This window comes from Hemicordylus capensis, chromosome 16 (genome assembly GCF_027244095.1).
Source record: "Hemicordylus capensis ecotype Gifberg chromosome 16, rHemCap1.1.pri, whole genome shotgun sequence".
NCBI classification, from domain to species: Eukaryota; Metazoa; Chordata; class Lepidosauria; order Squamata; family Cordylidae; genus Hemicordylus; species Hemicordylus capensis.
In genome coordinates this window covers 6,444,674-6,470,768 of record NC_069672.1, presented here as the reverse complement: position 1 = coordinate 6,470,768, position 26,095 = coordinate 6,444,674, and the positions used below count along the sequence as shown (strand labels likewise).

At 44.9% G+C, this 26,095-nt stretch overlaps 2 protein-coding genes across 2 annotated transcripts; both read left to right on the top strand.

Annotated features, from left to right (window-relative positions):
- The first annotated feature begins 330 nt into the window (after window positions 1-330).
- On the top strand, window positions 331-9,180 carry LOC128338475 (arylacetamide deacetylase-like 3). Its single transcript, XM_053280975.1, has 3 exons — window positions 331-568; window positions 7,205-7,268; window positions 8,406-9,180. Exons 1-3 carry the CDS (start codon window positions 331-333, stop codon window positions 9,178-9,180), a joined length of 1,077 nt encoding a protein of 358 aa, XP_053136950.1.
- A 6,711-nt stretch (window positions 9,181-15,891) lies between these two features.
- Window positions 15,892-23,760, top strand: LOC128338625 (arylacetamide deacetylase-like 4). Its single transcript, XM_053281346.1, has 3 exons — window positions 15,892-16,066; window positions 19,023-19,086; window positions 22,929-23,760. The coding sequence occupies exons 1-3, from the start codon at window positions 15,892-15,894 to the stop codon at window positions 23,758-23,760; spliced, it is 1,071 nt and encodes a 356-aa protein (XP_053137321.1).
- Window positions 23,761-26,095: the final 2,335 nt, after the last annotated feature.

The window sequence follows — 26,095 nt, the reverse complement described above, 5'->3', positions numbered from 1 at the left end:
TGAGTGAAAATTCTGGATTGATTTATTCTATGATCCATTTGTTTGTTTTCCTGGCTGTCCATGGTATCCTCAAAGGTCTTCTCCAGCACCAAAGTTCAAAAGTGTCAATACTTTTTCTATTTAGTCTCTTCAAAGTCCGGCTTTTGCATCCATAGAGTGTCATGGGGAAAATCATTGTCTCAATGATTTTAATCTTTGTAGGCACATGTGTGCCACCGATGGAGAAACTGAGTCATTGGAGTGAGGAAGACAGTGTACTTCTCTTACCCACACCTGCTTCTCATAAATTATTGAATCAGAAGTTAAGGGTGTGACAGAGTCTTGTGACACATGTTTTCCTTCTCCAAACAGGGGGAGATCTGTGAACGTCTGGGCCTTTGCAGTCAGGTTCTGGTTGTTCGTTTTTTCCTACAACTCAAGAGCACAAGGTTGGATCCCAGCCTCTTCTCGAAAGATCTACATTTCGATGGGGTGCCTGTTCGGGTTTACTACCCTAAAGCACCATCTGCTGGCCTCAGGAGAGGATTTGTCTTCTACCATGGAGGAGCTGGCCTGGCTGGAAGCATTGGTGAGAGATTAAGGAGGAGATTCTGAGCACCCATTAGCAAAGGTGTCCCACTGTAGCCCTCCAGCCTACAATTCCCATCATCCCTAGCTTCTGGCACTGTGACTGGGTATGATGGGAGTTGTAGGCTAACAACAGCAGGAGGGCCACAGTTTGATGATGATATTATTATTTATTTATTTACACAGTCAGACAGGTGTTATTGACTGGTTTGTTTTATCCAGACATCGAGTCCTTCCCAAGGACCTGGGATGGCTGAATTTTATTGTCAATTGTTATAGATATTGTCGCAGAATATAGGCAGTTCCCAGTAAAGCTGCTTTTTGTAATTGGCTGATGGTGATTTCTGTGGCCCCGATGGTGTTGAGGTGCTCTTCAAGGTCTTTTGGAACTGCACCCAGGGCGCCAATGACCACTGGGATTATTTTGGTCTTTTCCTGCCACAGCCTTTCGATTTCAATTTGTAGATCTTTGTATTTTGTGATTTTTTTTCTATTTCTTTTTCTTCTGTTCTGCTATCCCCTGGTATTGCTATGTCAATTATTTTAACTTGTGTTTCTTTCTTCTCGACTACAGTTATATCTTGTGTATTGTGTGGCAGATGTTTGTCTGTTTGTAGTCAGTAGTACCTACTATAATAATAATATTATTACTTCTTGTTTACACAGTCAGATCCAGACATCGAGTCCCTCCCAAGGAACTGGGATGGCTGAATTTTATCATCAATACTATTATTATTATTATTATTATTAATTATTTACATTTTATATCCCGCTCTTCCTCCAAGGAGCCCAGAGCGGTGTGCTATACACCTAAGTTCCTCCTCACAGCAACCCTGTGAAGTAGGTGAGGCTGAGAGAGAAGTGACTGGCCCAGAGTCACCCACCAACAAGTCTCATGGCTGAATGGGGATTTGATCTTGGGTCTCCCCGGTCCTAGTCCAGCACTCTAACCACTACACCACGCTGGCTCTGCATTAGGGAGGAAGCCAAAACTAAACCTGGATTAATATTTCCAAATATGAAATCCTTTAATATCCTTTTGTCCTGCTGAAGTATTCGTACTGAACCTGTGGGATTCAAGTCACTTGCAGTTCTGCCTGAAAGTGATGATTCAAGGATTTGTGGTAGAACTGGGTTTTGTCAGAGAATGTCCAAAGGGACTCCTTAGGAGCTGAAAGTTTGCTGTCTAGGGAAGGTGAATAAAGAAAAGGCAAAAGGAATGGGGAAGCAAGATACCAACCTTTATTGTAGTTATATGGGCATCTGTGACGGCCATGAATGGGGGTGGTTCTGGGAGAGGTGGAAGCTAAACTAGACATTTTATATCTAGTTTATAAAGACATTTATATAGACATTTTATAGCTAGATCTGTTCACAGGTCACCTTCAGTGGCTCAGCGGGGAAATGCTTGACTAACAAGCAAAAGGTTGCCAGTTCCAATCCCCGCTGGTATGTTTCCCAGACTATGGGAAACACCTCTATTGGGCAGCAGCGATATAGGAAAATGCTGAAAGGCATCATCTCAGACTGCGTGGGAGGAAGCAATAGTAAACCCCTCCTGTATTCTACCAAAGAAAACCACAGAGCTCTGTGAGCGCCAGGAGTTGAAATCGACTTGATGGCACACTCTGCCTTTTACTTTAGGTCTGTTCACACAGTTGTTTGAATCTAGCTTTAATGTGGGTTACCAACATTAGCATAATTCATGCCAAGATGAGAACCTCGGGGCATAAACCATCTTGGCTTGAGTTCACACAACTACGTCAATGTTGGTAACTGACATTAACTCTACATTAGAACAATTGTGTGAAACTGCTTTTGAGTCCATATATATTGGGAAAGCTGGAAGCTGGGTGCAGTTCTGACGCACTGTGCCATTAGCACAGAACCTCTCACACCTACACTAGGAGCAGTGGCGGGCCTCAGTGTGCCATGTGCATCTTGGAGATGTGCAACCCCCCTGCACAGTACGTAAGCTACTGACTTGGAGCTCTGCAATGTGCTCTTTGTTAGTGGAACTGCTTCAAGGACCTGGCGGGGACCCTGAGCTTACGTTTTGGGCTTCTGTGGGGCAATTAGCTACCATTGGAATGGAACAGCCCCACCTTCATAATAATTTGTTCAAAGCTTAGGTTGCAGAAAGAACTGTACAGAGAGGTTGAAGTTTGCAAATACAATCGGTTTATTGATGGATTGGGGGTACAGGAATAAAATGATTTGATATTTATTCATTCAATTTCTATACTTCCCTTCCAAAAATGGCTCAGGGTGGTTTACACAGAGAAATAAATAAATAAGATGGCTCCCTGTCCCCAAAGGGCTCACAATCTAAAAAGATACATAAGATAGACACCAGCAACAGTCACTGGAGATACTGTGCTGGGGGTGGATAGGGCCAGTTGCTTTTCCCTGCTGTATAAAATCACCACGTTAAAAGGTGCCTCTTTGCCAAGTTAGCAGGGGTTAAGGAAATATTACTACTAAAATACATTGCAGAGCTTAACCAGATTACTTACAGAAGCAATTTTGCTTGGGGTTCAAATTAGATGAACTCCATACTGGCTCAAGAAAGAAGTCTGTAGAGAAACAGGTTTTTGGATTTAAGAAAGAGCAAGAATAGAGAGAGGTCCAGAGCGGAGCAGGGATTATTATATGACTTCCCTCCTTATGACTCTGATGCAACTGAAGGACCTCTTTCCTCTGGACTGGACCAGGAGTCGGGAGGCAGCAGAGAACCAAATACCATTCGGGGGTTAGGCAGCAAGGGTAAATCCAAAGGGAGTCTGGAATCCTCTAGCCAGTTTCTCATAGCAGCGAGGCATTCTGGGTAGATTGGGCCAGTGAGAAAGGCCGATCTGGAGGCTAAGAGCAGGAATGGCATGATGTGCAAGACACGGCCAGATATTATTTATTTGTTTGTTTGTTTATTTATTATTAAAACTTTTATACCGCCCTTCCAAAAGGCTCAGGCACATTAAAACACCATTAAAATCAATTAATAATTAAAGCAAAAAATTATAAAACAATGATAAACAATTAAAAACATCATAAAACAACAATTAAACAATCAGAACAATTTAAAAACAAGTTTTAAAAAGCTGAGAAAGCCTGGCTGAAGAGATGTGTTTTCAGGTGTTTTCTGAAAATTGCCAGAGATGGGGAGGATCGTATCTCAGCAGGGAGCGCATTCCACAATCTCGGGGCAGCAGCCGAGAAGGTCCGTCTCTGTGTAGCCACCAAACGAGTTGGTGGCAACTGGATACGGACCTCCTCAAGTGACCTCAGCGGCCGGTGGGGCTCATAGCGAAGAAGACGCTCTCTTAAATACCCAAGGCCTAAGCCATTTATGGCTTTATAAGTTATAACTAGCACTTTGTATTTTGCCAGAAACCTACTGGCAGCCAGTGTAACTCCATCAACAAAAGAGTAATGTGGTCTCTCCGAAATGACCCAGAGACCAACCTGGCTGCTACATTCTGGACCAACTGAAGTTTCCGGACTACGTACAAAGGCAGCCCCATGTAGAGCGCATTACAGAAGTCCAGTCTGGAGGTTTGGTAACAAATGTACCACTGTTTTGAGGTCACTGATCTCGAGAAACGGGCGCCTCAACCTGAGAAACCAAGGAGAGACGTTGATCCAGAAGTACTCCCAGACTGCGAACCTGTTCCTTTTGGGGAAGTGTGACCCCGTCTAGAACAGGCAGATCAAAATCGTCTCTAGAGTTCCAACCCCGCACAATAAGTACCTCCGTCTTATCTGGATTCAGCTTCAGTTTATTATGGTGGGTGTCAGGTCAATTGCCCAAACAGTGGGTTTCAAGACCAAATGAAGCACATTGGTTCATGAAACCAGGGCCAGTTATAGCCCAAAATGTGCCTTGAGGCAAAATGCTGATTCCTCTTCCGTCCTGAGGTGAGGAATTCTGGTGGATCTCAGAAGAATCCATTGTCTTTGTTGGGTGTGTTACCATTGGCGTGAAAAGGTCAAGAACAACCTGTCTATAAATGGACTGAATGGACATGCAATGACTTATCTGTCTGGTTGGAAGGACCCAGTAAACCAATCCGTATGTTTAATGAAAGCATGTCCTGAGTTCCTATGGCCCATCAGCCTTTTTGTTAAAGAACAAAAGAGGCTGTTCACAGTGCCTTATCTGCGTCCCTGCCGAGATGATTAGTTTAGCTAATCATTAGTTTAGCTTGTTTGAGGCAACCAAGGAGGGGAGGCAACAGGATCAGTCTCTCTTCAGAGAGACCTTGACCTTAACTTGAACTTGGGTCTGCTTCAGTGGTCCTTCTAATGTTTTTCATCGCTGTGCAGAATGAGTTTTGTCCTGGGCGGCAATATCAAGGCAGTGTGTGCACACGTGCATTCAGAATGGGGCCTTCCTGATTCAACCTGAGCGGGATCTAAAATGAAATGAGTGGACATTCCCAATAGCAGGAAAGGCTCATGGTTAATCCCCTTTCAATTTTCTTGATAGCTGGTGAGCCTGGGGATGATCATCCCACTGCCTGCTAAGTGTCTGTTCCCCACATACAACCTCACGACCCCATGAGACTCGGAACACGTTAAGAGTGGGAACTACAAGCCTGTAGTCTCAGACATTAATAGAGGGGCTTCTGGGAGTCCGCAGACTGACAATGCTGGCAACGTCTTTGCACAGAAAGTCAGCCAGTGCTGACCTGCTCTCTCCTCCCTCCAAAAGGGGTTTTTTTGTTTTTGTTTTTGCCATCAGAAAGATGTCCCTGAGTGTCACACAGCTCTCAGTGATCTATTTCTGATGCCAAAAAATGTGATCTATTTCTCAGTGATCTATTTCTGATGCCACTTTTGGAGGGAGGCAAGTCCCTCCAAAAATCACTTTGCAGTCTCCCGCCATGCATGCTTACATCTTGTTGAGCTCCATGACTGTCTTGGATAACTATCTAAAATAGCTATATAAAACTGTATTCATTCCTTCTTAACTGTTATGGACTATATCAAATACGATTCATTTGTATATTTGTTTCAATTGATATGCACATTTATTATGATTGTTAATTGCATTTTATGAATTCAGTTTTATACTGCTATTTTAGTTGTTAAATTTTGTTAACATACATATATGTTTTATTGTCTTCAGGTTAGCATATATGAAGGATTATATTTTCAAAGGTATCAGTACTTCTCCATTGGATGACACTATTGCTTTGGGTTCTTTTTGAAGTGTCTGTGCAGTAACTCATATAGGTCCGTTCAATAATTGAGGTTAGCATATATTTTTGTTACAGTTTGGAAACATAGCATTCCCAGCCATTTCAACAATTCTTGATGTTCTCGCTCCCAGAACATTGAGAGAAAAAGTAGTTTAATTTTTTTAAAAAAAAGTTATAGTTAGATGGAATTCGCTGCTGTCAACATGGAGGTAGCCACCAATCTAGATGGTTTTTAAAGTGGATTAGATTACTTGGAGGACAGGCTATTACTGCATTAACCTGAATCCTAGGTTTTTTCCTACAAGTTCTTTGAGCTTTTTCAATGACCTTCTTTAATGCACAATAAAAGTTAAACCACGGATGTAACCAAATAGCAAACGTTTCGATGTAAGACAGCAACCTCAGTGTCTATACTAAGGTGGCTGAGTCGTCTTCTTAAATACAACTCCACACTACGATTGGGCTAAAGAACTGAAGGCAACCAACCAATCCTGTGCAGCTCCCAATAGCACATACAGGGGGAAAGGTGGTGGTGGGACAGCAGGAGGAGGAGGAGGAGACCGTGGAGGCAGGAAAAGAACACAAAAGCATGATGAAGTGCATACACTCAATAACCAATGACCAATAACCAATAACCATTGCTTCCCCAATTTCCTCTTTATAGTTGGATGCAACTGATACACACACACACACACACACACACACACGGCTTATCTGATTTTTCGTTTCCTCACATCCGTCTCCACAGCCAAGGTGAATATCTTTGTATTCACTACTCTGCCTTGATGTTGTTCTTTAACATGCATTGCCCGTGCTTTTGTTCTATCACTGTGCTGTATGTCTGCCAGATGTTCCTTATATCTTTTTATCAGTGTTCGACCAGTTTCACCAATATAAAAAGGCATGCACTCTAAGCATACCATTGTATATATCACCCTCCCCTTTTTTGATGTTAGAAATTCTTTGCCACCCCTTGCCTTCAAGTTCTTTGATGTTAGAAATTGGGGGGTCAAAAATTCAGAGAGCTGTTCCTTTTGGGTAAATACAGATGCCACCTGTATTCAGCCTTTATATTTTAAGGGGGTCACCTTTAATTCAGGGTCATCTTCAATTCGGTTACAAGCCCTGATAGCAGTATATGTCTATCAGGATCAGACGTGGCAAGCCCCTGAACACTAGGGACTAGGTAACACCAATGGGAGGGAGGCGTGGCCCTTCCCCGCTCCCACTTGTGGGCTTTCCAGATGGTACTGGTTGGCCACTGTATGAGGTAGGGAGCTGAATTCGATGGGCCTTTGGTCGGATTCAGCTGGGCTGTTCTTATGTCTTATGAAGAGTATACAGTATGTCTCATTTTTCATACTAAAAAAGAGCTTCACCACAATAGCGGTGTCCTCCAAATTGTTTTCACTCCATTCCTGACATTTGTTTTGTAGATGTCTATCAAGATGTTTCCAACAAAATTGCCAAGGATGGTGATTTAGTGCTCGTGTCTGTTGGGTAAGTGAACTCAGTTGCTTGGAGAAGGAAAATGACATGGAGAAAGGGCCTCCCTCGCCAGAGTGCCACACTCCAGATCCGAATCTGTCTCTGGATGGTTTTGCAACCACCAGAATTCTGTCAGGTTTGGCCCCCAAGTCAGGGCTCCACATCTTTGACCCACCATCTGGACTACAGTTCCCATCATCCCTGACTATTGGCTATTATTATCATTATTATTATTATTATTATTATTATACATTTATATCCCGCTCTTCCTCCAAGGAGCCCAGAGCACGTTGTACTACATACTTGAGTTTCTCCTGACAACAACCCTGTGAAGTAGGTCAGGCTGAGAGTGAAGTGACTGGCCCAGAGTCACCCAGCTAGTTTCATGGCTGAAGGGGGATTTGAACTCGCATTTCCCCGGTCCTAGTCCAGCACTCTAACCACTAGTTGGGCATGATGGGAACTGTAGTCCAACAACAGTTGTGCCCATTGTACAGCCAGTACCGGAAGCACCAGTGGCAAGGGGTCGGGTTCCACAACGGGCCCAAACCAGGGCGTTATCAAGGTTGGAAAAAGATCCTGGGAGAACAAGTGAAGGCCGTACACTGCCCCTACCTTCTCTAGCAAGGCATGAGGGCCCGAGCAAGGAACAAGCTGCCACCCAGTCAGTGGGCTCCCTTCTTTCTGGGACCCATAGACACTTGTCCCACTTTGTTCAATTGTAACTACACTGCCCAGTACTCCAGCTCAGAGGCGGCCTTGTCATGAGGCAAGGAAGGCAGTCACCTCCAGTGGAAGCAAGGCACCCCATGCCATCAAAATCTCAGTGGCTCTACAGGGCCAGTCTGACCCTCGCAAGCTTTGCCAGGAGTGCCTCTCCTTGCAATGCTTGCAAGAAGCAGGAGGAGAAAAGAGGAGGCTCCTGGCAACTTTCAGAGACGAAAGTTTGGGGCGGTGTACAAATGTGATAAAATAAAATAAACTTGCCCTTCATCCAGCTCTCCATGCTTCATTTTCAAGCGGGGCTTGGACACCCACAGGCAAGATTTGTGTGAAAGGCAAGATTTTACGCCTGCAATGCCTTTGCCGTCCCCCTCTGCTCCAGATTTTGGGATGCTGACATTTTGCCCCCTCTTTGTGCCTTCACAGCTATCACCTCTCTCCTGAGTATACTTATCCCACCCAGTACCAAGAATGCCTCACTGCAACGGTGCACTTCCTGCAAAACGCAAAAGCCTACGGGGTGGATCCTTCACAGATTGTCATCGGTGGGGACAGCTGTGGAGGCAGTTTTGCTACTGTTGTCGCTCAGAAGCTTGTGGGGAGACCTGACCTCCCTAAGCTCCGGGCTCAGGTGCTGCTCTATCCCGCCTGTCAGGCTATGGACTTAAACTTGCCTTCCTATCAGCAGAACTCAACTATTCCTCTCTTGTACCGACACAGCGTTGCCTATTTGGGATTGAAGTATATCCGGAAGGGCACTTCGCTGTGTGATGACGTCTTGAAAGGCTCCCATGTGCCCGATGAGATGAGGCTGAAATATGGGAAGTGGGTCAGTGCGGACAATATTCCGGAAAGGTTTAAGCTGCGTGGCTACCAACAAGTACCCCTCGCCCCTTATAAGCCTGAAGTGTACCAGCAGCTTACAGAGTTATTGGAAGTCACATTTTCCTCACTTTTCGCTGAAGACTCTGTGATCCGGAAGCTGCCAGAGACATTAATTGTGAGCTGCGAATACGACGTCTTGCGGGACGACTCCCTCCTGTACAAGAAGCGTCTGGAGGACAACGGTGTGCGACTCAGTTGGTTCCACGCCGAAAATGGTTATCACGGAGTGCTGAACACTTGTGATGCTGGCCTGTTAACATTCCCCACTGCAATAGAAATACTGGACAAAGTTGTAGACTTTGTCAAAAGTTTGTGAAATGTAAAATAATATGTCTACCTGTTCGGAAAATAGTCTATGGGTCAGGGGTCTAAAAATAAATGCTAGCTGGTACACAGGGAAAGACTGACGAGCAAGTCCTCACTTTTTTCTGAGGGAGGGAGAAGAAAAATACTTTTGAGGGGGGAAATGTTTTGGATGGACAGCAAAGCATTTTTTGAGATGGGGGAGAGGAAAATGCTGTTTAGTTGAGGGAAAGATTAACTACTACTATGAGAGAGAGATGTATTTTATGATCACGGATCAGATATATCTGTTACTATTATTTTAAAAATACAGTCAATAGCCAGACAATAATAACAGCAATCGATGCCAAGCACACATCTAAATCTTTAAGAAACTTAAAATAATGACAATCCCGCTAACTCAGGCTGTAGCTTGCAGACAGCAAAACAATATTTTGCAACATTTAAAGAAATGGCATCATTATTATCAGAAAATAAAATTTGCAAATAGAAAGCATCCAAGTGTCCTGGATATTTTGACATCAATGGGAAGAAGCTCTTGTAAATGCCCAGTGAAGTTTTGGGGAGAGAGGACCCCCATTTTGAAGCAATCCTGGGATGGGGGTGTTGCCGTTTGGGGGCACAGATATGCATGCACATGTTCACCTGGGCAGATGCGCTGGCAGGGGCTCACTTGGACAGCTACTTGGCGGCAGCTGCCAAGACATAGAAAGCAGTCTCTGGAGTACCCCTCCCCATGGCTTTCCTCCACACCGCAACCTTGCTCTCTATAGAGCCCCAGTGGCCAGTCACTCCCATGAGGGAGTGATTAGTGGGAGAAGGGGAGGTTTTGCCATTAGGCGTCACAGCTGAATTGTCATCCCTGGTGCAACCTCCCCCCACCCTTTCAGTGTGAAAGATAGAACTGGTCAGCACCACAATCCTTGCTCATGGCTGCCATTTACACCCGGCCAGGAGATGATGATGATGATGATGATGATGATGATGATGATGATGATGAATTCGATTTCTATGCCGCCCTTCCAAAACTGGCTCAGGGTGGTTTACACAAAGAAATAATAAATAAATAAGATGGCTCCCTGTCCCCAAAGGGCTCACAATCTGAAAAGAAACATAAGACACACACCAGCAACAGTCACTGGAGGTCCATATTCCGGAAACTTCAGTTGGTCCAGAATGCAGCAGCCAGGTTGGTCTCTGGGTCATTTCGGAGAGACCACATTACTCCTTTGTTGATGGAGTTACACTGGCTGCCAGTAGGTTTCTGGGCAAAATACAAAGTGCTAGTTATAACTTATAAAGCCCTAAATGGCTTAGGCCTTGGGTATTTAAGAGAGCGTCTTCTTCGCTATGAGCCCCACCGGCCGCTGTGGTCACTTGAGGAGGTCCGTATCCAGTTGCCACCAACTCGTTTGGTGGCTACACAGAGACGGACCTTCTCGGCTGCTGCCCCGAGATTGTGGAATGCGCTCCCTGCTGAGATACGATCCTCCCCATCTCTGGCAATTTTCAGAAAACACCTGAAAACACATCTCTTCAGCCAGGCTTTCTCAGCTTTTTAAAACTTGTTTTTAAATTGTTCTGATTGTTTAATTGTTGTTTTATGATGTTTTTAATTGTTAATCATTGTTTTATAATTTTTTGCTTTAATTATTAATTGATTTTAATGGTGTTTTAATGTGCCTGAGCCTTTTGGAAGGGCGGTATAAAAGTTTTAATAATAAATAAACAAACAAATAAATAAATAATAACATCTGGCCGTGTCTTGCACATCATGCCATTCCTGCTCTTAGCCTCCAGATCGGCCTTTCTCACTGGCCCAATCTACCCAGAATGCCTCGCTGCTATGAGAAACTGGCTAGAGGATTCCAGACTCCCTTTGGATTTACCCTTGCTGCCTAACCCCCGAATGGTATTCAGTTCCCTGCTGCCTCCCGACTCCTGGTCCAGTCCAGAGGAAAGAGGTCCTTCAGTTGCATCAGAGTCATAAGGAGGGAAGTCATATAATAATCCCTGCTCCGCTCTGGACCTCTCTCTATTCTTGCTCTTTCTTAAATCCAAAAACCTGTTTCTCTACAGACTTCTTTCTTGAGCCAGTATGGAGTTCATCTAATTTGAACCCCAAGCAAAATTGCTTCTGTAAGTAATCTGGTTAATCTCTGCAACGTATTTTAGTAGTAATATTTCCTTAACCCCTGCTAACTTGGCAAAGAGGCACCTTTTAACGTGGTGATTTTATACAGCAGGGAAAAGCAACTGGCCCTATCCACCCCCAGCACAGTACCTCCAGTGACTGTTGCTGGTGTCTATCTTATGTATCTTTTTAGATTGTGAGCCCTTTGGGGACAGGGAGCCATCTTATTTATTTATTTCTCTGTGTAAACCACCCTGAGCCATTTTTGGAAGGGAAGTATAGAAATTGAATGAATAAATATCAAATCATTTTATTCCTGTACCCCCAATCCATCAATAAACCGATTGTATTTGCAAACTTCAACCTCTCTGTACAGTTCTTTCTGCAACCTAAGCTTTGAACAAATTATTATGAAGGTGGGGCTGTTCCATTCCAATGGTAGCTAATTGCCCCACAGAAGCCCAAAACGTAAGCTCAGGGTCCCGGCCAGGTCCTTGAAGCAGTTCCACTAACAAAGAGCACATTGCAGAGCTCCAAGTCAGTAGCTTATGTACTGTGCAGGGGGTTGCACATCTCCAAGATGCACATGGCACATTGAGGCCCGCCACTGCTCCTAGTGTAGGTGTGAGAGGTTCTGTGCTAATGGCACAGTGCGTCAGAACTGCACCCAGCTTCCAGCTTTCCCATTATATATGGACTCAAAAGCTCAGCATTTCCCCGCTGAGCCACTGAAGGTGACCTGTGAACAGATCTAGCTATAAAATGTCTATATAAATGTCTTTATAAACTAGATATAAAATGTCTAGTTTAGCTTCCACCTCTCCCAGAACCACCCCCATTCATGGCCGTCACAGATGCCCATATAACTACAATAAAGGTTGTATCTTGCTTCCCCATTCCTTTTGCCTTTTCTTTATTCACCTTCCCTAGACAGCAAACTTTCAGCTCCTAAGGAGTCCCTTTGGACATTCTCTGACAAAACCCAGTTCTACCACAAATCCTTGAATCATCACTTTCAGGCAGAACTGCAAGTGACTTGAATCCCACAGGTTCAGTACGAATACAAAAGGATATTAAAGGATTTCATATTTGGAAATATTAATCCAGGTTTAGTTTTGGCTTCCTCCCTAATGCAGGGCTATCATAATGCAGAGCCAGGTTAGAGTGCTGGACTAGGACCGGGGAGACCCAAGTTCAAATCCCCATTCAGCCATGAGACTTGTTGGTGGGTGACTCTGGGCCAGTCACTTCTCTCTCAGCCTCACCTACTTCACAGGGTTGCTGTGAGGAGGAACTTAGGTGTGTAGCACACCGCTCTGGGCTCCTTGGAGGAAGAGCGGGATATAAAATGTAAATAATTATTAATAATAATAATAATAATAATAGTATTGATGATAAAATTCAGCCATCCCAGTTCCTTGGGAGGGACTCGATGTCTGGATCTGACTGTGTAAACAAGAAGTAATAATATTATTATTATAGTAGGTACTACTGACTACAAACAGACAATCATCTGCCACACAATACACAAGATATAACTGTAGTCGAGAAGAAAGAAACACAAGTTAAAATAATTGACATAGCAATACCAGGGGAAAGCAGAACAGAAGAAAAAGAAATAGAAAAAAAATCACAAAATACAAAGATCTACAAATTGAAATTGAAAGGCTGTGGCAGGAAAAGACCAAAATAATCCCAGTGGTCATTGGCGCCCTGGGTGCAGTTCCAAAAGACCTTGAAGAGCACCTCAACACCATAGGGGCCACAGAAATCACCATCAGCCAATTACAAAAAGCAGCTTTACTGGGAACTGCCTATATTCTGCGACGATATCTATAACAATTGACAATAAAATTCAGCCATCCCAGGTCCTTGGGAAGGACTCGATGTCTGGATAAAACAAACCAGTCAATAACACCTGTCTGACTGTGTAAATAAATAAATAATAATATCATCATCAAACTGTGGCCCTCCTGCTGTTGTTAGCCTACAACTCCCATCATACCCAGTCACAGTGCCAGAAGCTAGGGATGATGGGAATTGTAGGCTGGAGGGCTACAGTGGGACACCTTTGCTAATGGGTGCTCAGAATCTCCTCCTTAATCTCTCACCAATGCTTCCAACCAGGCCAGCTCCTCCATGGTAGAAGACAAATCCTCTCCTGAGGCCAGCAGATGGTGCTTTAGGGTAGTAAACCCGAACAGGCACCCCATCGAAATGTAGATCTTTCGAGAAGAGGCTGGGATCCAACCTTGTGCTCTTGAGTTGTAGGAAAAAATGGACAACCAGAACCTGACTGCAAAGGCCCAGACGTTCACAGATCTCCCCCTGTTTGGAGAAGGAAAACATGTGTCACAAGACTCTGTCACACCCTTAACTTCTGATTCAATAATTTATGAGAACCAGGTGTGGGTAAGAGAAGTACACTGTCTTCCTCACTCCAATGACTCAGTTTCTCCATCGGTGGCACACATGTGCCTACAAAGATTAAAATCATTGAGACAATGATTTTCCCCATGACACTCTATGGATGCAAAAGCCGGACTTTGAAGAGACTAAATAGAAAAAGTATTGACACTTTTGAACTTTGGTGCTGGAGAAGACCTTTGAGGATACCATGGACAGCCAGGAAAACAAACAATCGGATTCTATGGAAAGATATATTTATCTGCAACAAGAAGTAATATGGTGAATACGGCACTGACCGGTAGGGATGACTCAGTCCGGTTCAACCACCGAACAAGCTTGAACCAGTGAGGATTTCCCATTACCAGCAAAGGGGCAGGGGCAGGAACGACCCTCAACCTAGAACTGGCAAGAAGATGTTCTGAAACGGGAGAGACGTGTTCTTGGGTCCTGACTCTATAAAAGTACACTGGGGGCAGCCACTCCTTGGAGAAAGCAGAGTAACAGACTCTCTCTCCACTTAGCCTCTTGCTATGGAGACAATGGACTTTCTGTGGGTCTTGCTGTGGATGGCCATTGTGGCAGTTCTTCTTTGCCACCTGCTAGCATGGACCTACCCTCACTACCTCCTCAGATATGAATTCCCATTTGCCATTTGTCATCGGATCATTGCCAGACTGACAGAGAACACATTCTTCATGGTCCTTAGGCTAGTAAGTATATTCTTCTGACTGAGGCTGCTTTGAAATTGGTCTGTCATGGTGGGCAGAGGGGGCACTGTAAAGAAAGCATGAATGAATGTATGAGACAAGGCAATCATGGCATCTTCCGATATGTGCAGGTCTTCTATCCCGCCTCTGACTGATACATCCTGATAATTGTATGCCCAGTTTTGATTGTGTAATGATATCTTTTAGGGATGGGGTAGAAACAGCTGATTTTCATGCAGAAGGTCTGGGTAAGAGCCTGCCTGAAACACTGGAGAGCCGAAGACAGTACTAAGCCTCTTTACACAAGTGCCTAAACCTGGGATTTCTGCCTCTAATCCAGGGCTGCATGCTCATGTGAAGCAGGGCAAAAAGCCCTGACAGTCTGAATCTGGGTAACCCTGCTTCTTGCCCTCAATCTTAACCCAGGTTAGTGAAGAGCAGGGGACCCAGGGGCTGGGGTTGTGGTCGTGTGTGCACTTTCCCCTGTGTCTGCTGGTACCGGCTGTCAGGAGTGTTTCCACTGTGTTTGCCGGTTCAGGCTGGAGATGGGTTGTGTTGAGATTAATGTGGTTGGAGGGGCTGTGAGCAGTGAATGTGCCACTCTGCGCAGCCCACTCTATGATTGTTCTTCATTCCGTCAAAACATATAACAAAGTTCCCCGTGATATTTTGGTAAGTGAACTGGTCAAATGTGGGTGAGATGGAGGACAATTTCTAATGGGTTGACTCATGGACATATTTACCAGTGACTTAATTAAAGAGATGGAGGGCATCCTATTCAGATTTGCAGATTACAGACAGCTGGGAAGGACAGCTAACACTTCAGAAAGAATGACATTCCAAATGTCCCTGCTAAAATGAAAAATGGAGCGGAAAGTAAGAAAACCAAATTCAACCATGGGAAATGCAAAGTTGTGCATTGAGGCAACAATAATGAAATGCACACCTCCCGGATGGGGCATATCTCACTTGACACCAGCATCTTTGAAAAAGATCCCACTTCCGCCCTCTGACTGAGGACCTTCCGGATTAGCAGGGCTTCCCCAGCACCACCGGATCCAGCACGTACAAAATTGGACACAGCCCCTTTTAAGAAATGAAGCCATCAAACCTGGCAGTCTGCTCCAACAGCCCTCCCATGGGGGTGCAACATCACTCCCGTGTTGCTGGATTTGTCGATACCTCTTTGGAGCTAACCAAGGTGCTGATTCCCCTTCCCCTCTTAGCTGTCCAAGGTCTGTGATCCCTTCAGATCCCTGCCCCAGCAGAGACCCCAACTTGACTAGAACAATATAACAGAAGAAAAGGGAAAGAAACTCTCTCTTACAGTAGGGTGGCAAAAAGGGGAAACACTCTGCTCTGTGTTAGGCTTCAAGGATTTCTGAGCACTGACATTTCTCTCTCTCAATGCAAACAGGATTATATAGCATGGAAACTGGGCTTCAGCAATCGCCACACAGTTACGAGGTTTTTCATGAATGGACTCCCCATCTTCAAACAAGACCCGAGGCTTCATATCAAGAAACTCCAGTTTGACGGTGTGCCTGTGAAGCAGTACCAACCACGAGAAGACCACACCAAACATCAAAGAGGCATTCTCTTCTTTCACGGAGGAATTGGCATCTGGTGCAGCACTGGAAAAGACAGAAGTTAGAGTCTACCATATTGCATTTATTATGTTGCTGCATGTGCATTGTAATAAATGTCAGGATATGCTGAATGTGATATTGCAGCCTACCCGTGGAAGAGGAGAAGCCACCTCAGCAGGGATGTGTGAACCAGCTCAACATCAAATTGGCCCAGTTAGAGAGCTCAAGATTGAGCCCAAGACCCCAGGCTGGTTCGGAATGGGTTCATAGGTGCAGGGATTTGTGTGTGTGCTGGTAATGCAGACTTATTGCCGCCAAGGGATTCTGCGGCCTCGAGGGTAGGAGGCTCCAGTGGTTCCGCCAGCCTCCCAATGGTCTCCCCAGGTCAGATCTGGCCCATTTTAGGCCATTTTCCAGGCCTCAGGTATGCATGACCCTTGGCATGCAAACAGCCCATGTACTTGTGTGGTGGCCTCCAAAATGGCCACCGCATGCTCAGAGAGGCCTGAAACTGGCTGGGCCATCCCGAGCAGACAGAAGGCTGTGCTAGCTGGCAAAAGAGATCAAATGTCCAAAAGAAAGACAGCACACATAATAGAGATTCAGCATATAGGTGCTTATATGACAATGCCAGAAGCCTCTGAGCCAAGATGGACTATCTGGAGTGATTGGTTGCTAATGAAAAGATAGCTATAGTGGGCATAAAAGAAACATGGTGGAACAGTGAGCAACAGCAGGACACAGTTATCTCTGCATATAAAGTCGATTGAAAGGACAGGGAATGATATATTGCCGTGGAGTAGCACTGTTTGTAAAAGAAGCGATAGAATCTAGCCAGCTAGAAAACCTAGGAAGACTGGAGTGGGGACTCCCTTGGTCAGCCTGATCAATGATCTCCAATTATTTATTTGATTTGATTTGATTTGATTCGATTCGATTTCTAGACCGCCCTTCCAAAAATGGCTGAGGGCAGTTTACACAGAGAAATAATAAATAAATAAGATGGCTCCCTGTCCCCAAAGGGCTTACAACCTAAAAAGAAAGATAAGATAGACACCAGCAACAGTCACTGGAGGGGTACTGTGCTGGGAGCGGATAGGGCCAGTTACTCTCCCCTTGCTAAATAATGAGAATCACCACGGTGCCTCTTTGCCAAGTTAGCAGGGGAAATTAGGAAAAGACAGAGGAAGGGTGACTCTGTTTTTCCATTTGGATCTCTCAGCAGCTTACAATACTATCGACCATAATATTTTCCTGGAGCATCGGAAGGGGTTGGGGATGGGAGGCACTGCTTTGAAGTAGTTCTTCTCCTACCTCTCAGGAAGCTTCCAGATGGTGTCCCTTGGAGACTGTTGCTCTCTAAAACCTGAACCATATAAATATATGGTGTACCCCAGGGCTCCATATTGTCTCCAATGTTCTTTAACTTCTATGTGAAACTACTGGGAGATATCATCAGGAGATTGGGCACAGGGTGTTATCAGTATGCTGATTATACCCAAACCTATTTCTCCATTTCAACATCTTCAGGTGCAAGCATAACCACCCTGATCCCTGCCTAGAGGAAGTTATGGGCTTGATGAGGGATAACAAACTGAGACTGGATGCAGATAAGACCGAGGTACTTATTGTGCAGGGTCATAACTCAGGAGACTATTTTGTTCTTCAGTTCTGGATCATGTCATCATTCCCCAGGAGACACAGTACACAGTCTGGGGGTGGTTCTGGATCCAAACCTCTTCCTGGTGTCCCAGGTTGAGAAGATGGCCTGAGATATTTATGCCAGCTGTGTCCATTTCTTGAGATAAATGACCTCAGAACAGTTGGATCCTCCAGACTTGACTACTGCAACACGCTCTGTGTGGGGCTGCCTTTGTACATAGACTGGAATCTGCAGCTGATACAGAATACAGTAGCCATTGGGGCAATGGGTCAACTCAGAGAGACCATATTATTCCTACACTAAAAGAAGCATAATGGCTCCCAATACATTTCTGGTAAAATAGAAGGTCAAAGAATGTTGACCTAGGGTCAAATAAAATGTTTGTCCCACTTGCTCTTCAAAAGTTTGTGTCCTCCATCTTGAATTGGTGTGGATGACATAATCACAAACTATGTCACTGAAGTGTCCCTGCATGTCACTGAAGTGTCCCTGCTGTACCCAATTTGGTTTAAATCAGTTAAGACAGTCCACAAATTAGCTTGCATGCACCTCAGATGTTCACACGGCCACCATCTTGAATTGGAATGGATGACATCATCACACACCATGCCATTTGGGCATACCCATGTGTCCCTAAAGCTGTAGCAAATTAGGTTCAAATTGGTTAGGCGGTTCACAAGTTAGCCCACTTGCGCCTAAAAGGTTTACACATCCACCATCTTGGATCAGGGTGGATGACATCTTCACAAACTACTACACCGTTGAGATGTCTGTCAAGGATTTGGAAATCTCTAGGGAAGGAGAGTACAACATTGCCTGAGGAGATGGTTGCAGTGTCAAACAGCTCCACATTAAGGATATTCTCCGGTCTAGCCTAAATCCCAATGATTCTATCCTTCCCTCAGGAGCAACAGGGAACAAGTCCACTCCTTCTTCTCTGTGAAAGTCCTCCAGCTATTTGAAGATGGCTCTCATCCCTCCCCTTCATCATCTTCTCTCCAGGCTAAACATTTAACAGTTCCTCCTAGGACTTGGTTTTCAGATCCCTCACCATCTTGGTTGCCTTCCTCTGAACTCACACCAGTGAATGAGTGTTCTTAAAATGCAGTCTCTGGCCCTGGAAGCAGTATGACTCATCTGCATCCCTTTAGACTTATAGGTGGAAGGGAGTTGCAGGGCCTCCTAGTCTGTCCTCCTCCTCAGTGCAGGAAATTGGAAACAGGGAGGATGAGCACACCACCGTGAGAGGCAGGCTGTTCCACTTTCTGAATGTAGCATTCATGTTGAGTGATATGGAGAGGAATCCTCTGATGATGGCCAGCATACTGACTCCGGTCTGTTTTCACTCCCCAGATACCTACGAAAGGGTCTGCCGCTATCTTGCCAGAGAAAGTGCCTCATTTGTTGTGTCTGTTCTGTTAGTGAGCACGGTTTGCTTCATTACTTATTTCAGGCTTAATTAGGATATGATGCCTAATATCATATATAATATCACCTAATATCACCAGCCTTTCTATGAAAACTTCCAGGGAGGATTAGAATATTCTAATTTTCTGGGATTGTGGATTTGGGGTTTTCATGAGCTGTACGGCATGATCATCACAATTATAACAAATTAAGGCTTGACTTATCTCGCTTTGCATGTAATGCATCTGTCTCATATATCTATTTCACCTTTTAATTTGCATTACTGAAATTAATGGACTTTTGCACGATATTCTGATTTTCCGAGTTTCACCTGTAGAACCGTCCAAGGCCTGTGGCATTTAAAGGGATAGCACACCTTTGTCATCAGCTTCTGTGATTGCCACTTGAAAGGACAATTAGGGGAAACTGATGGAAATGTCAGTTACAGATTCTTCTGAAGGAGACTTCGGAGAGCTGGTCCTGTGCTGGCAAGTATGATTTGTCCCCTTAGCTAAGCGAGCTCCGCCCTGGTTGCATATGAATGGGACACTTGATGTGTGAGCACTGGAAGAGATTCTCCTCAGGGGATGAAGCTGCTCTGGGAAAAGCAGAAGGTTTCAAGTTCCCTCTCTGGCTTCTCCAAAGATAGGGCTGAGAGAGATTCCTGCCTGCAACCTTGGAGAAGCTGCTTCCAGTCTGTGAAGACAATACTGAGCTAGATAGATCAATGGTCTGACTCAGTATATGGCAGCTTCCTATCTTCCTATGTTCCTACATGCAAATAATGCGCCATGCACAGTGTGGCACACAAAAACATTATATCTCACCTCCAGCCCCTCACCTCTGGCTCTGACTTTACAAGAAGTAAGGTCTCCAGGATAGCTGAGAAGAGATAAGTATCTGCCTCTCAAGCTATATTATTTATGGCATATAGAAGAACAGGCTCATTTCTCATGGGGTTATGAAATCACATGGCTCCTCTGTCCCTTACAGATTGTTATTACATTTATATGCAGCTCTTCCTCCAAAGAGCCCAGAGCAGTGTACTACATACTTAAATTTCTCTTTCACAACAACCTTGTGAAGTAGGTTAGGCTGAGAGAGAAGTGACTGGCCCAGAGTCACCCAGCTAGTTTCATGGCTGAATGGGGATTTGAACTCAGGTCTCCCAAGTCACTCTCCAGCACTCTAACCACTAAACCACATTTATACACATGCTACATGGAAGATGCTGAAAGGCATCATCTCATACTGCACGGGATATGGCAATGGTAAACCCCTCCTGTATTCTACCTAAGACAACCACACGGCTCTGTGGTCACCAGGAGTAGACACCAACTCAATAGCACACTTTACCTTTACATGTTCAGAACTGAATGAGGAGTATGTGTGTGTGAGAGAGAGAGATATCTGTGTGTATATTCTTTAAACTAAGGTGTAACATATAAGTAAGGTATTCATTTCATAGCAATTCACTGGCTAGAATGAACAACCACTCACAAAATCCTTCTTACTCCCCTCTATCTCATCATTGAAACTTACACAAGATCACACACAGGCTTTTTTCTTTGTGCCAATTAATCTCAATTTTGTGGATACATTCATGATTAAGCAGGCAAAACACTCAAGTAGTCCTTGCTCCTTATTTTCACCCTTTAAAAAATAGTCCCTACCTATGCCTGTAAATTCTACTCAATTAACTCAAAATAATCATACTGAAAATTAAATTGAACATTATACTGCATTAAGCAACTAAAACATACTGCATTTTTGCATTTTTGCCCTGGATTCTACAGGCACTGCATGTTTTGCATTCAATACTCTGCCATCCCCAGAATCACAGACACAGAGTGATTCCATGCCTGGTATCTCCCTATTTCACAAAACATACATCCCCCATAAGCACCCCTCCATTTTTGCTTACTGTTTTTGAAATAGGAACGATAAAGGATGCTTCCTCTTTGAAATGAGACTGTGCCTGTGGTCTTGCTCGCTCCCCATGTCTCCTTTCTCCTAGCCCAGAGCAAGCAAGGGGAGGAGGAGAGCCTCTTTCTACGTGGCTCTGGTCAAGTTTGTTTGAGAGTCCCTTTGCAAAACTTGATACTGTTTTGACTTGATAACTTGAAACTGTTTTGACTTGATAACTTGTTGACTCAGACTGAGCCAGAGCGCAGAGGGGGCAGCTGGGAGAACAAAGGGAAGCCACTCCACCCACCCCCACTTCTGTGAGTCTGTCTGTCTTTGCATTGCAATCCACTTCGGAATCCACTTGGCTGCAGAAGAGAAAGAGACAGAAAAGCCTGTTGCTTTTCTTCAAGTTTCATCGGCACCTTCCCAGACTCCAGTGGGTGGCGCTCCAATGCAACGCATCTCTTGCTTCATAGGAAAAGCAGTCCCTGAGTGGCATGACAGGTGCTGATCCTTGCTGCACTGTTGCACATTTCCATTTGTGCATGTGCCCCCAAATGGGCCTGACCTTGCTCAACATGGACTATGATCAGGCAAAAGCAACCATCAAACAGCGCATTGTAGACTCTGAGTGCCAGAATGATCTCAGCAGTGTTCCAAAATTTTACATCACTGACAGGCTTGGGGTTAGGGTTAGGGTTAGGGTTAGGGTTAGGGTTAGGGTTAGGGTTAGGGTTAGCCCTCTCCAGCAACATACCTCACCCAACTGGAGGTCCCTAACCACAGAAGGGCATTCACTTTGGCTCGCTGCCATAGCTTCCCCTTGGCAGTGCTAGAGGGACCCCATTTGCAGAGCAACTATACCCCTGTGGCTCAGGGCAGATCGAAACTACTGAGTATGTCCTCCTGTACTGTTTGTTCTATGGAGACAATTATGCCTCCCTCATCCTTCCATGGCTAAGCAAGTATCCAGGTCATCCGAACCAATTCTACAGCTCCTTGCTACTCTCTGACTCTAAGCCTGCCATTACATAGAGCATTGCCAGGTACTGTGCGGCTACGATCAGCATTCATCAGTGGATGACGGGCAGTGAGTCCTATCAGCCTTAATCTGACTCTTTGTGACTCTGGGCAGGCCCTGTAATTGCTCACGTGCCTTCCCTTTCTACTGCTTGTTACACCCTCAATTAGGCGGATCACCAGTCTTATTACTCAGGATTTTATATCTTTCGGCTACCTTTTAACCTTATTACAATTTTATGCCTTCTTTTATGCCTTTTACTTCTACTGTCTCTCAGGCATTGAGACCCTCATGCATACTCTTTTTAGTCCTTTTAGTATGATTAGTCCTTATGTTCTTAATTTTAATTTTTAATTTCTATATGTTATCCTTTTTATTTAATCTCACTTTTAACACATAATCACTCTTACATTTTAACACTGACTTAGTATTTTTAGAATTTTTATATGTATTATTTTATATGCAGGCATTTCTTTTATCATTTCTTTTATCTAATCTTACTCTTACCAATAATCACCCCTATACATTATGCTGGTCGCAGAGAGTAATAAAGATTGATTGATTGATTGATTGTCTGATTGTCCCACCATAGATATATAGCATTGCACCCTATGTCACCCGTTGTTGTTGGTGGTGGTGGTGTTGTGTGTATACACACACACACCACTTTCCAGCAAAAACAAACAAACCCCAAAACCCCATAGACAAAGATGTAAGATTGCTCCCTGTCCCCAAAGAGCTCATAATTTGGCTGCTCTGGGTCTGTGGGATCAAGGTGACTCTCATTGGGGCTGGGATTCTTGGCTAGCACCACAGCCTTGCACTAATGTGATGGGTTTGTTTGTACAAGTGCTGCAGTGTCAAGTGTCAAGCCGGTGATTCTAGGAGCAAATGAGGCATGATGCGTGTTTGTGTTGGTCCAGGTACCGTCTAGCTCCTGAGCACCCTTATCCTGCACAGTTTGAAGACTGCCTGAAGGCTACCATTCACCTTTTGAAAAATGCAAAGGAATACGGGGTGGATCCTGACTGTATCGTAATTAGCGGAGATAGTTCAGGGGCTACACTTGTCGCTGCCGTCTGCCAAGAGCTGGTCAAGAGAACTGACCTCCCCAAAGTGCGGGCCCAGATCTTGCTGCACCCTTTTCTGCAGGCGGTAGATTTTAATTTACCATCATATCAGCAAAATGCTTTTAATCCCGTAATATCCAAACGTATGTTACTGGAAATTGGGTTGAAGTATCGAAGAAAATACTCAGTACAGGCAGCTATGAAAGGCTCCCATGTTCCTGAGGACATGAGAATCAAGTGGAAGACCTGGATAAATCCAGACCATATCCCAAAAAGATTCAAAAGCAGAGGATATAAGCCTGCACCACCAACTCCTTTCCGCCCCAAAGTCTTAGAACAATCCAATGAGTTTTTTGACACCACCTTTTCCCCACTTTTAGCTGAAGATGACATCATTAGCCAACTCCCGGAAACATACATTCTAACCTGTGAATACGATGTAGTAAGAGATGATGGACTGCTGTACAAAAAGAGGCTAGAAGATGCGGGCGTTGGTGTGACTTGGGAGCACCTTGAAGACGCATTCCATGGAGTAGTCATAGTCCTTGATATTCCGGTGTTTCCTTTTTCCTGTGCGAAAAGAAAAATGGACAGAATAGTCAAGTTCATAAAAGGTCTTCATGTTTCAGGGGAAATCTCTTTGGCAGGAGGAGTCAAAGCTTTCACCAAGGGAGGAGGACTCTAGGAAGCCCCCTCCTAGGAGGACTGACTACTCTTCAGTCCTTAGAAGGCTCTCTCAGCCCTCCCTTGAGATGCCACCAGGGAGGGAACTTGGAACTGTCCAATGGGAAGTGGTTGAATGATCTGGGTATTTTTATCCTGGGGAAGAGAAGACCAGAGTCCTATTAAGACATGGGAAGAAAAAAAGCCCTGTTAATGGTTACAGCATCAAAGCCAGCAAGAAGTGCCCCCCCACTGTAATAACATTACTCACCCCCTCGATCTTGGTTCTCATGGTTACAGCCGCCTTTGTGTGAAGAGGGAAGAGCTGTAACTGTGAGAACAGATGCTTCCGTGACTGGCAGCAGGGCTTGCCCATGTAATGCTCAGGATGCCTCTGAGTACCAGTTGCAGGGGAGTCACAGCAGGAGGGAGGGCATGCCCTCAACTCCTGCCTGTGGCTTCCAGCAGCATCTGGTGGGCTATTGTGCAAAACAGGATGCTGGACTAGATGGGCTGCCTTGGGCCTGATCCAGCAGGGCTGTTCTTATGTTCTTAATGCTGAGCTGTGAGATCGAGGGAGGGAGAGACATTCTGGGGCAGAGTAGTGATTCTGGAGGACATACTGACTGTCTTGCAGTGTGGGGCCAGCAGGGATGACCCTTTCGCGAGGCAAGGTCAAGCAGCTGTCTCAGAGTATTGGGGCACCAGCTCTAAGAATAAGATGATTAGGGATGTGTGAACCAGCTCGACCTTGAGCCGGTTCAACATCGAACTGGTCCAGTTCAAAGGCCTGCCCTTCAGCCAGACTGGGCCCGGTTTGGCTCGAGGTCAAGCCTAATCTTCCCCCGGTCCGGCTCAGGGCTGGTTCAGGGATTCTAGAGTAAATAGTACGGACAAATGTGTGTTGGCCTCCAAATTGGCTACTGCCATTTCAGCAAAGGCCGGAATGGCCAGAAATGGGCCAAAATGGCCCAGGATTAACCTGATGGAGGCCACCAGGAGAAGGGGGGGACCACCAGAGATCATACATACCCTGCAGCTGCACCCCTCATAGGCAGTATTAAAACTATTTTTAAAATAATAATTCTAGAACCCCTTAACCGGCTCAAAATCTAGCTGAGCCAGGGGGGTTGTATGCGGTGCCAAAACTGAACATGACCAGTTCAGTTCAGGTCCAGTTTGGACTCAGACTGAACTGGGCAATCCAGTTTTGTGCACACCCCTAAAGATGACTGTGAATAAAAACAGATGATGTACTGCACCATGGCCATCAGAGCAGTAGGGATGTGCACAATACCGGAAATTCTTGGTTCTTTCTAATCGAACCAGATTTAAACGGAACCAAGTCCTCCAGTCTGGTTTCATAAACACCCAAACCAGGCCCTGTTCATCTTGAATTCCAGCCCAGTCTGAGGCCATACAGGTAAAGGGGAATCTGGTAAAGATTCCCCTTTACCAATACAGGGGAAGGGGGAACCAGGGGACTTGAATAAAAAGGCTTGGGATGGGAGGAAAGAATTTTTTTAACTCAAATTTGCCACCACCTTGATGTAAACTTCTTCCACTTGCATGCTTTTCTAGATATAAATTAAATAAACATTTTATTTATTTATTTATTTATTATTTATTTTTACATTTATATCCCTCTCTTCCTCCACAGAGCCCAGAGATTATGTTTATACTCACAACATGGTAATGTTATGTTTGGTTTGTCCCCACATGACATGGTTATGTTTATCCCCACAACCCTGTGGGATAGGCCTGCTCAACTTCAGCCTTCCTGCAGATGTTGCCCTATAACTCCCACAATCCCTGGCTATTGTCCACAGTTGCTGCGGATTAAGGGAGTTGTTGTCCAAAAACAGCTGGGGGTGGTGGAGTTGAGCAGGCCTTAGTAAGACTGAGGGAGAAGTGACTGGCCCAGAGTCAACCAGTGGTTTTCATGGCTGAATGGGGATTTGAACTCAGGTCCCCCTGGTCCTAGTCCAATGCGCTAAGCACTACACTACACTACACTGGCAATAAACAATAAATGCCTGGAGAGGCGGAGCCTTAAAGGAGCAGCCCTCTGTCCCGGAGACAGGTACTTCTCCTCTCTACCTGACCTTGCCTAGCTGTTGCTGGCACTGGCATGTTAGATATCCAGAACAGCAATATCCAGAAGACCCACTGGTGAGGAAGAGGCCCTTCCTGCTCTCTTCACTTGCTTGCTCCTCACCTTCTGCTGGGATAAGAAGCAAGTGCTGACTTCAGCCTCCAACACATCCTCCAGTGCCTGAGTGCTCTTGACAGGATTATCCACTTTCATGTCTACCATGTTCCACCTTTTCATGCCCCCAGTTCCACCTCTCCTTATT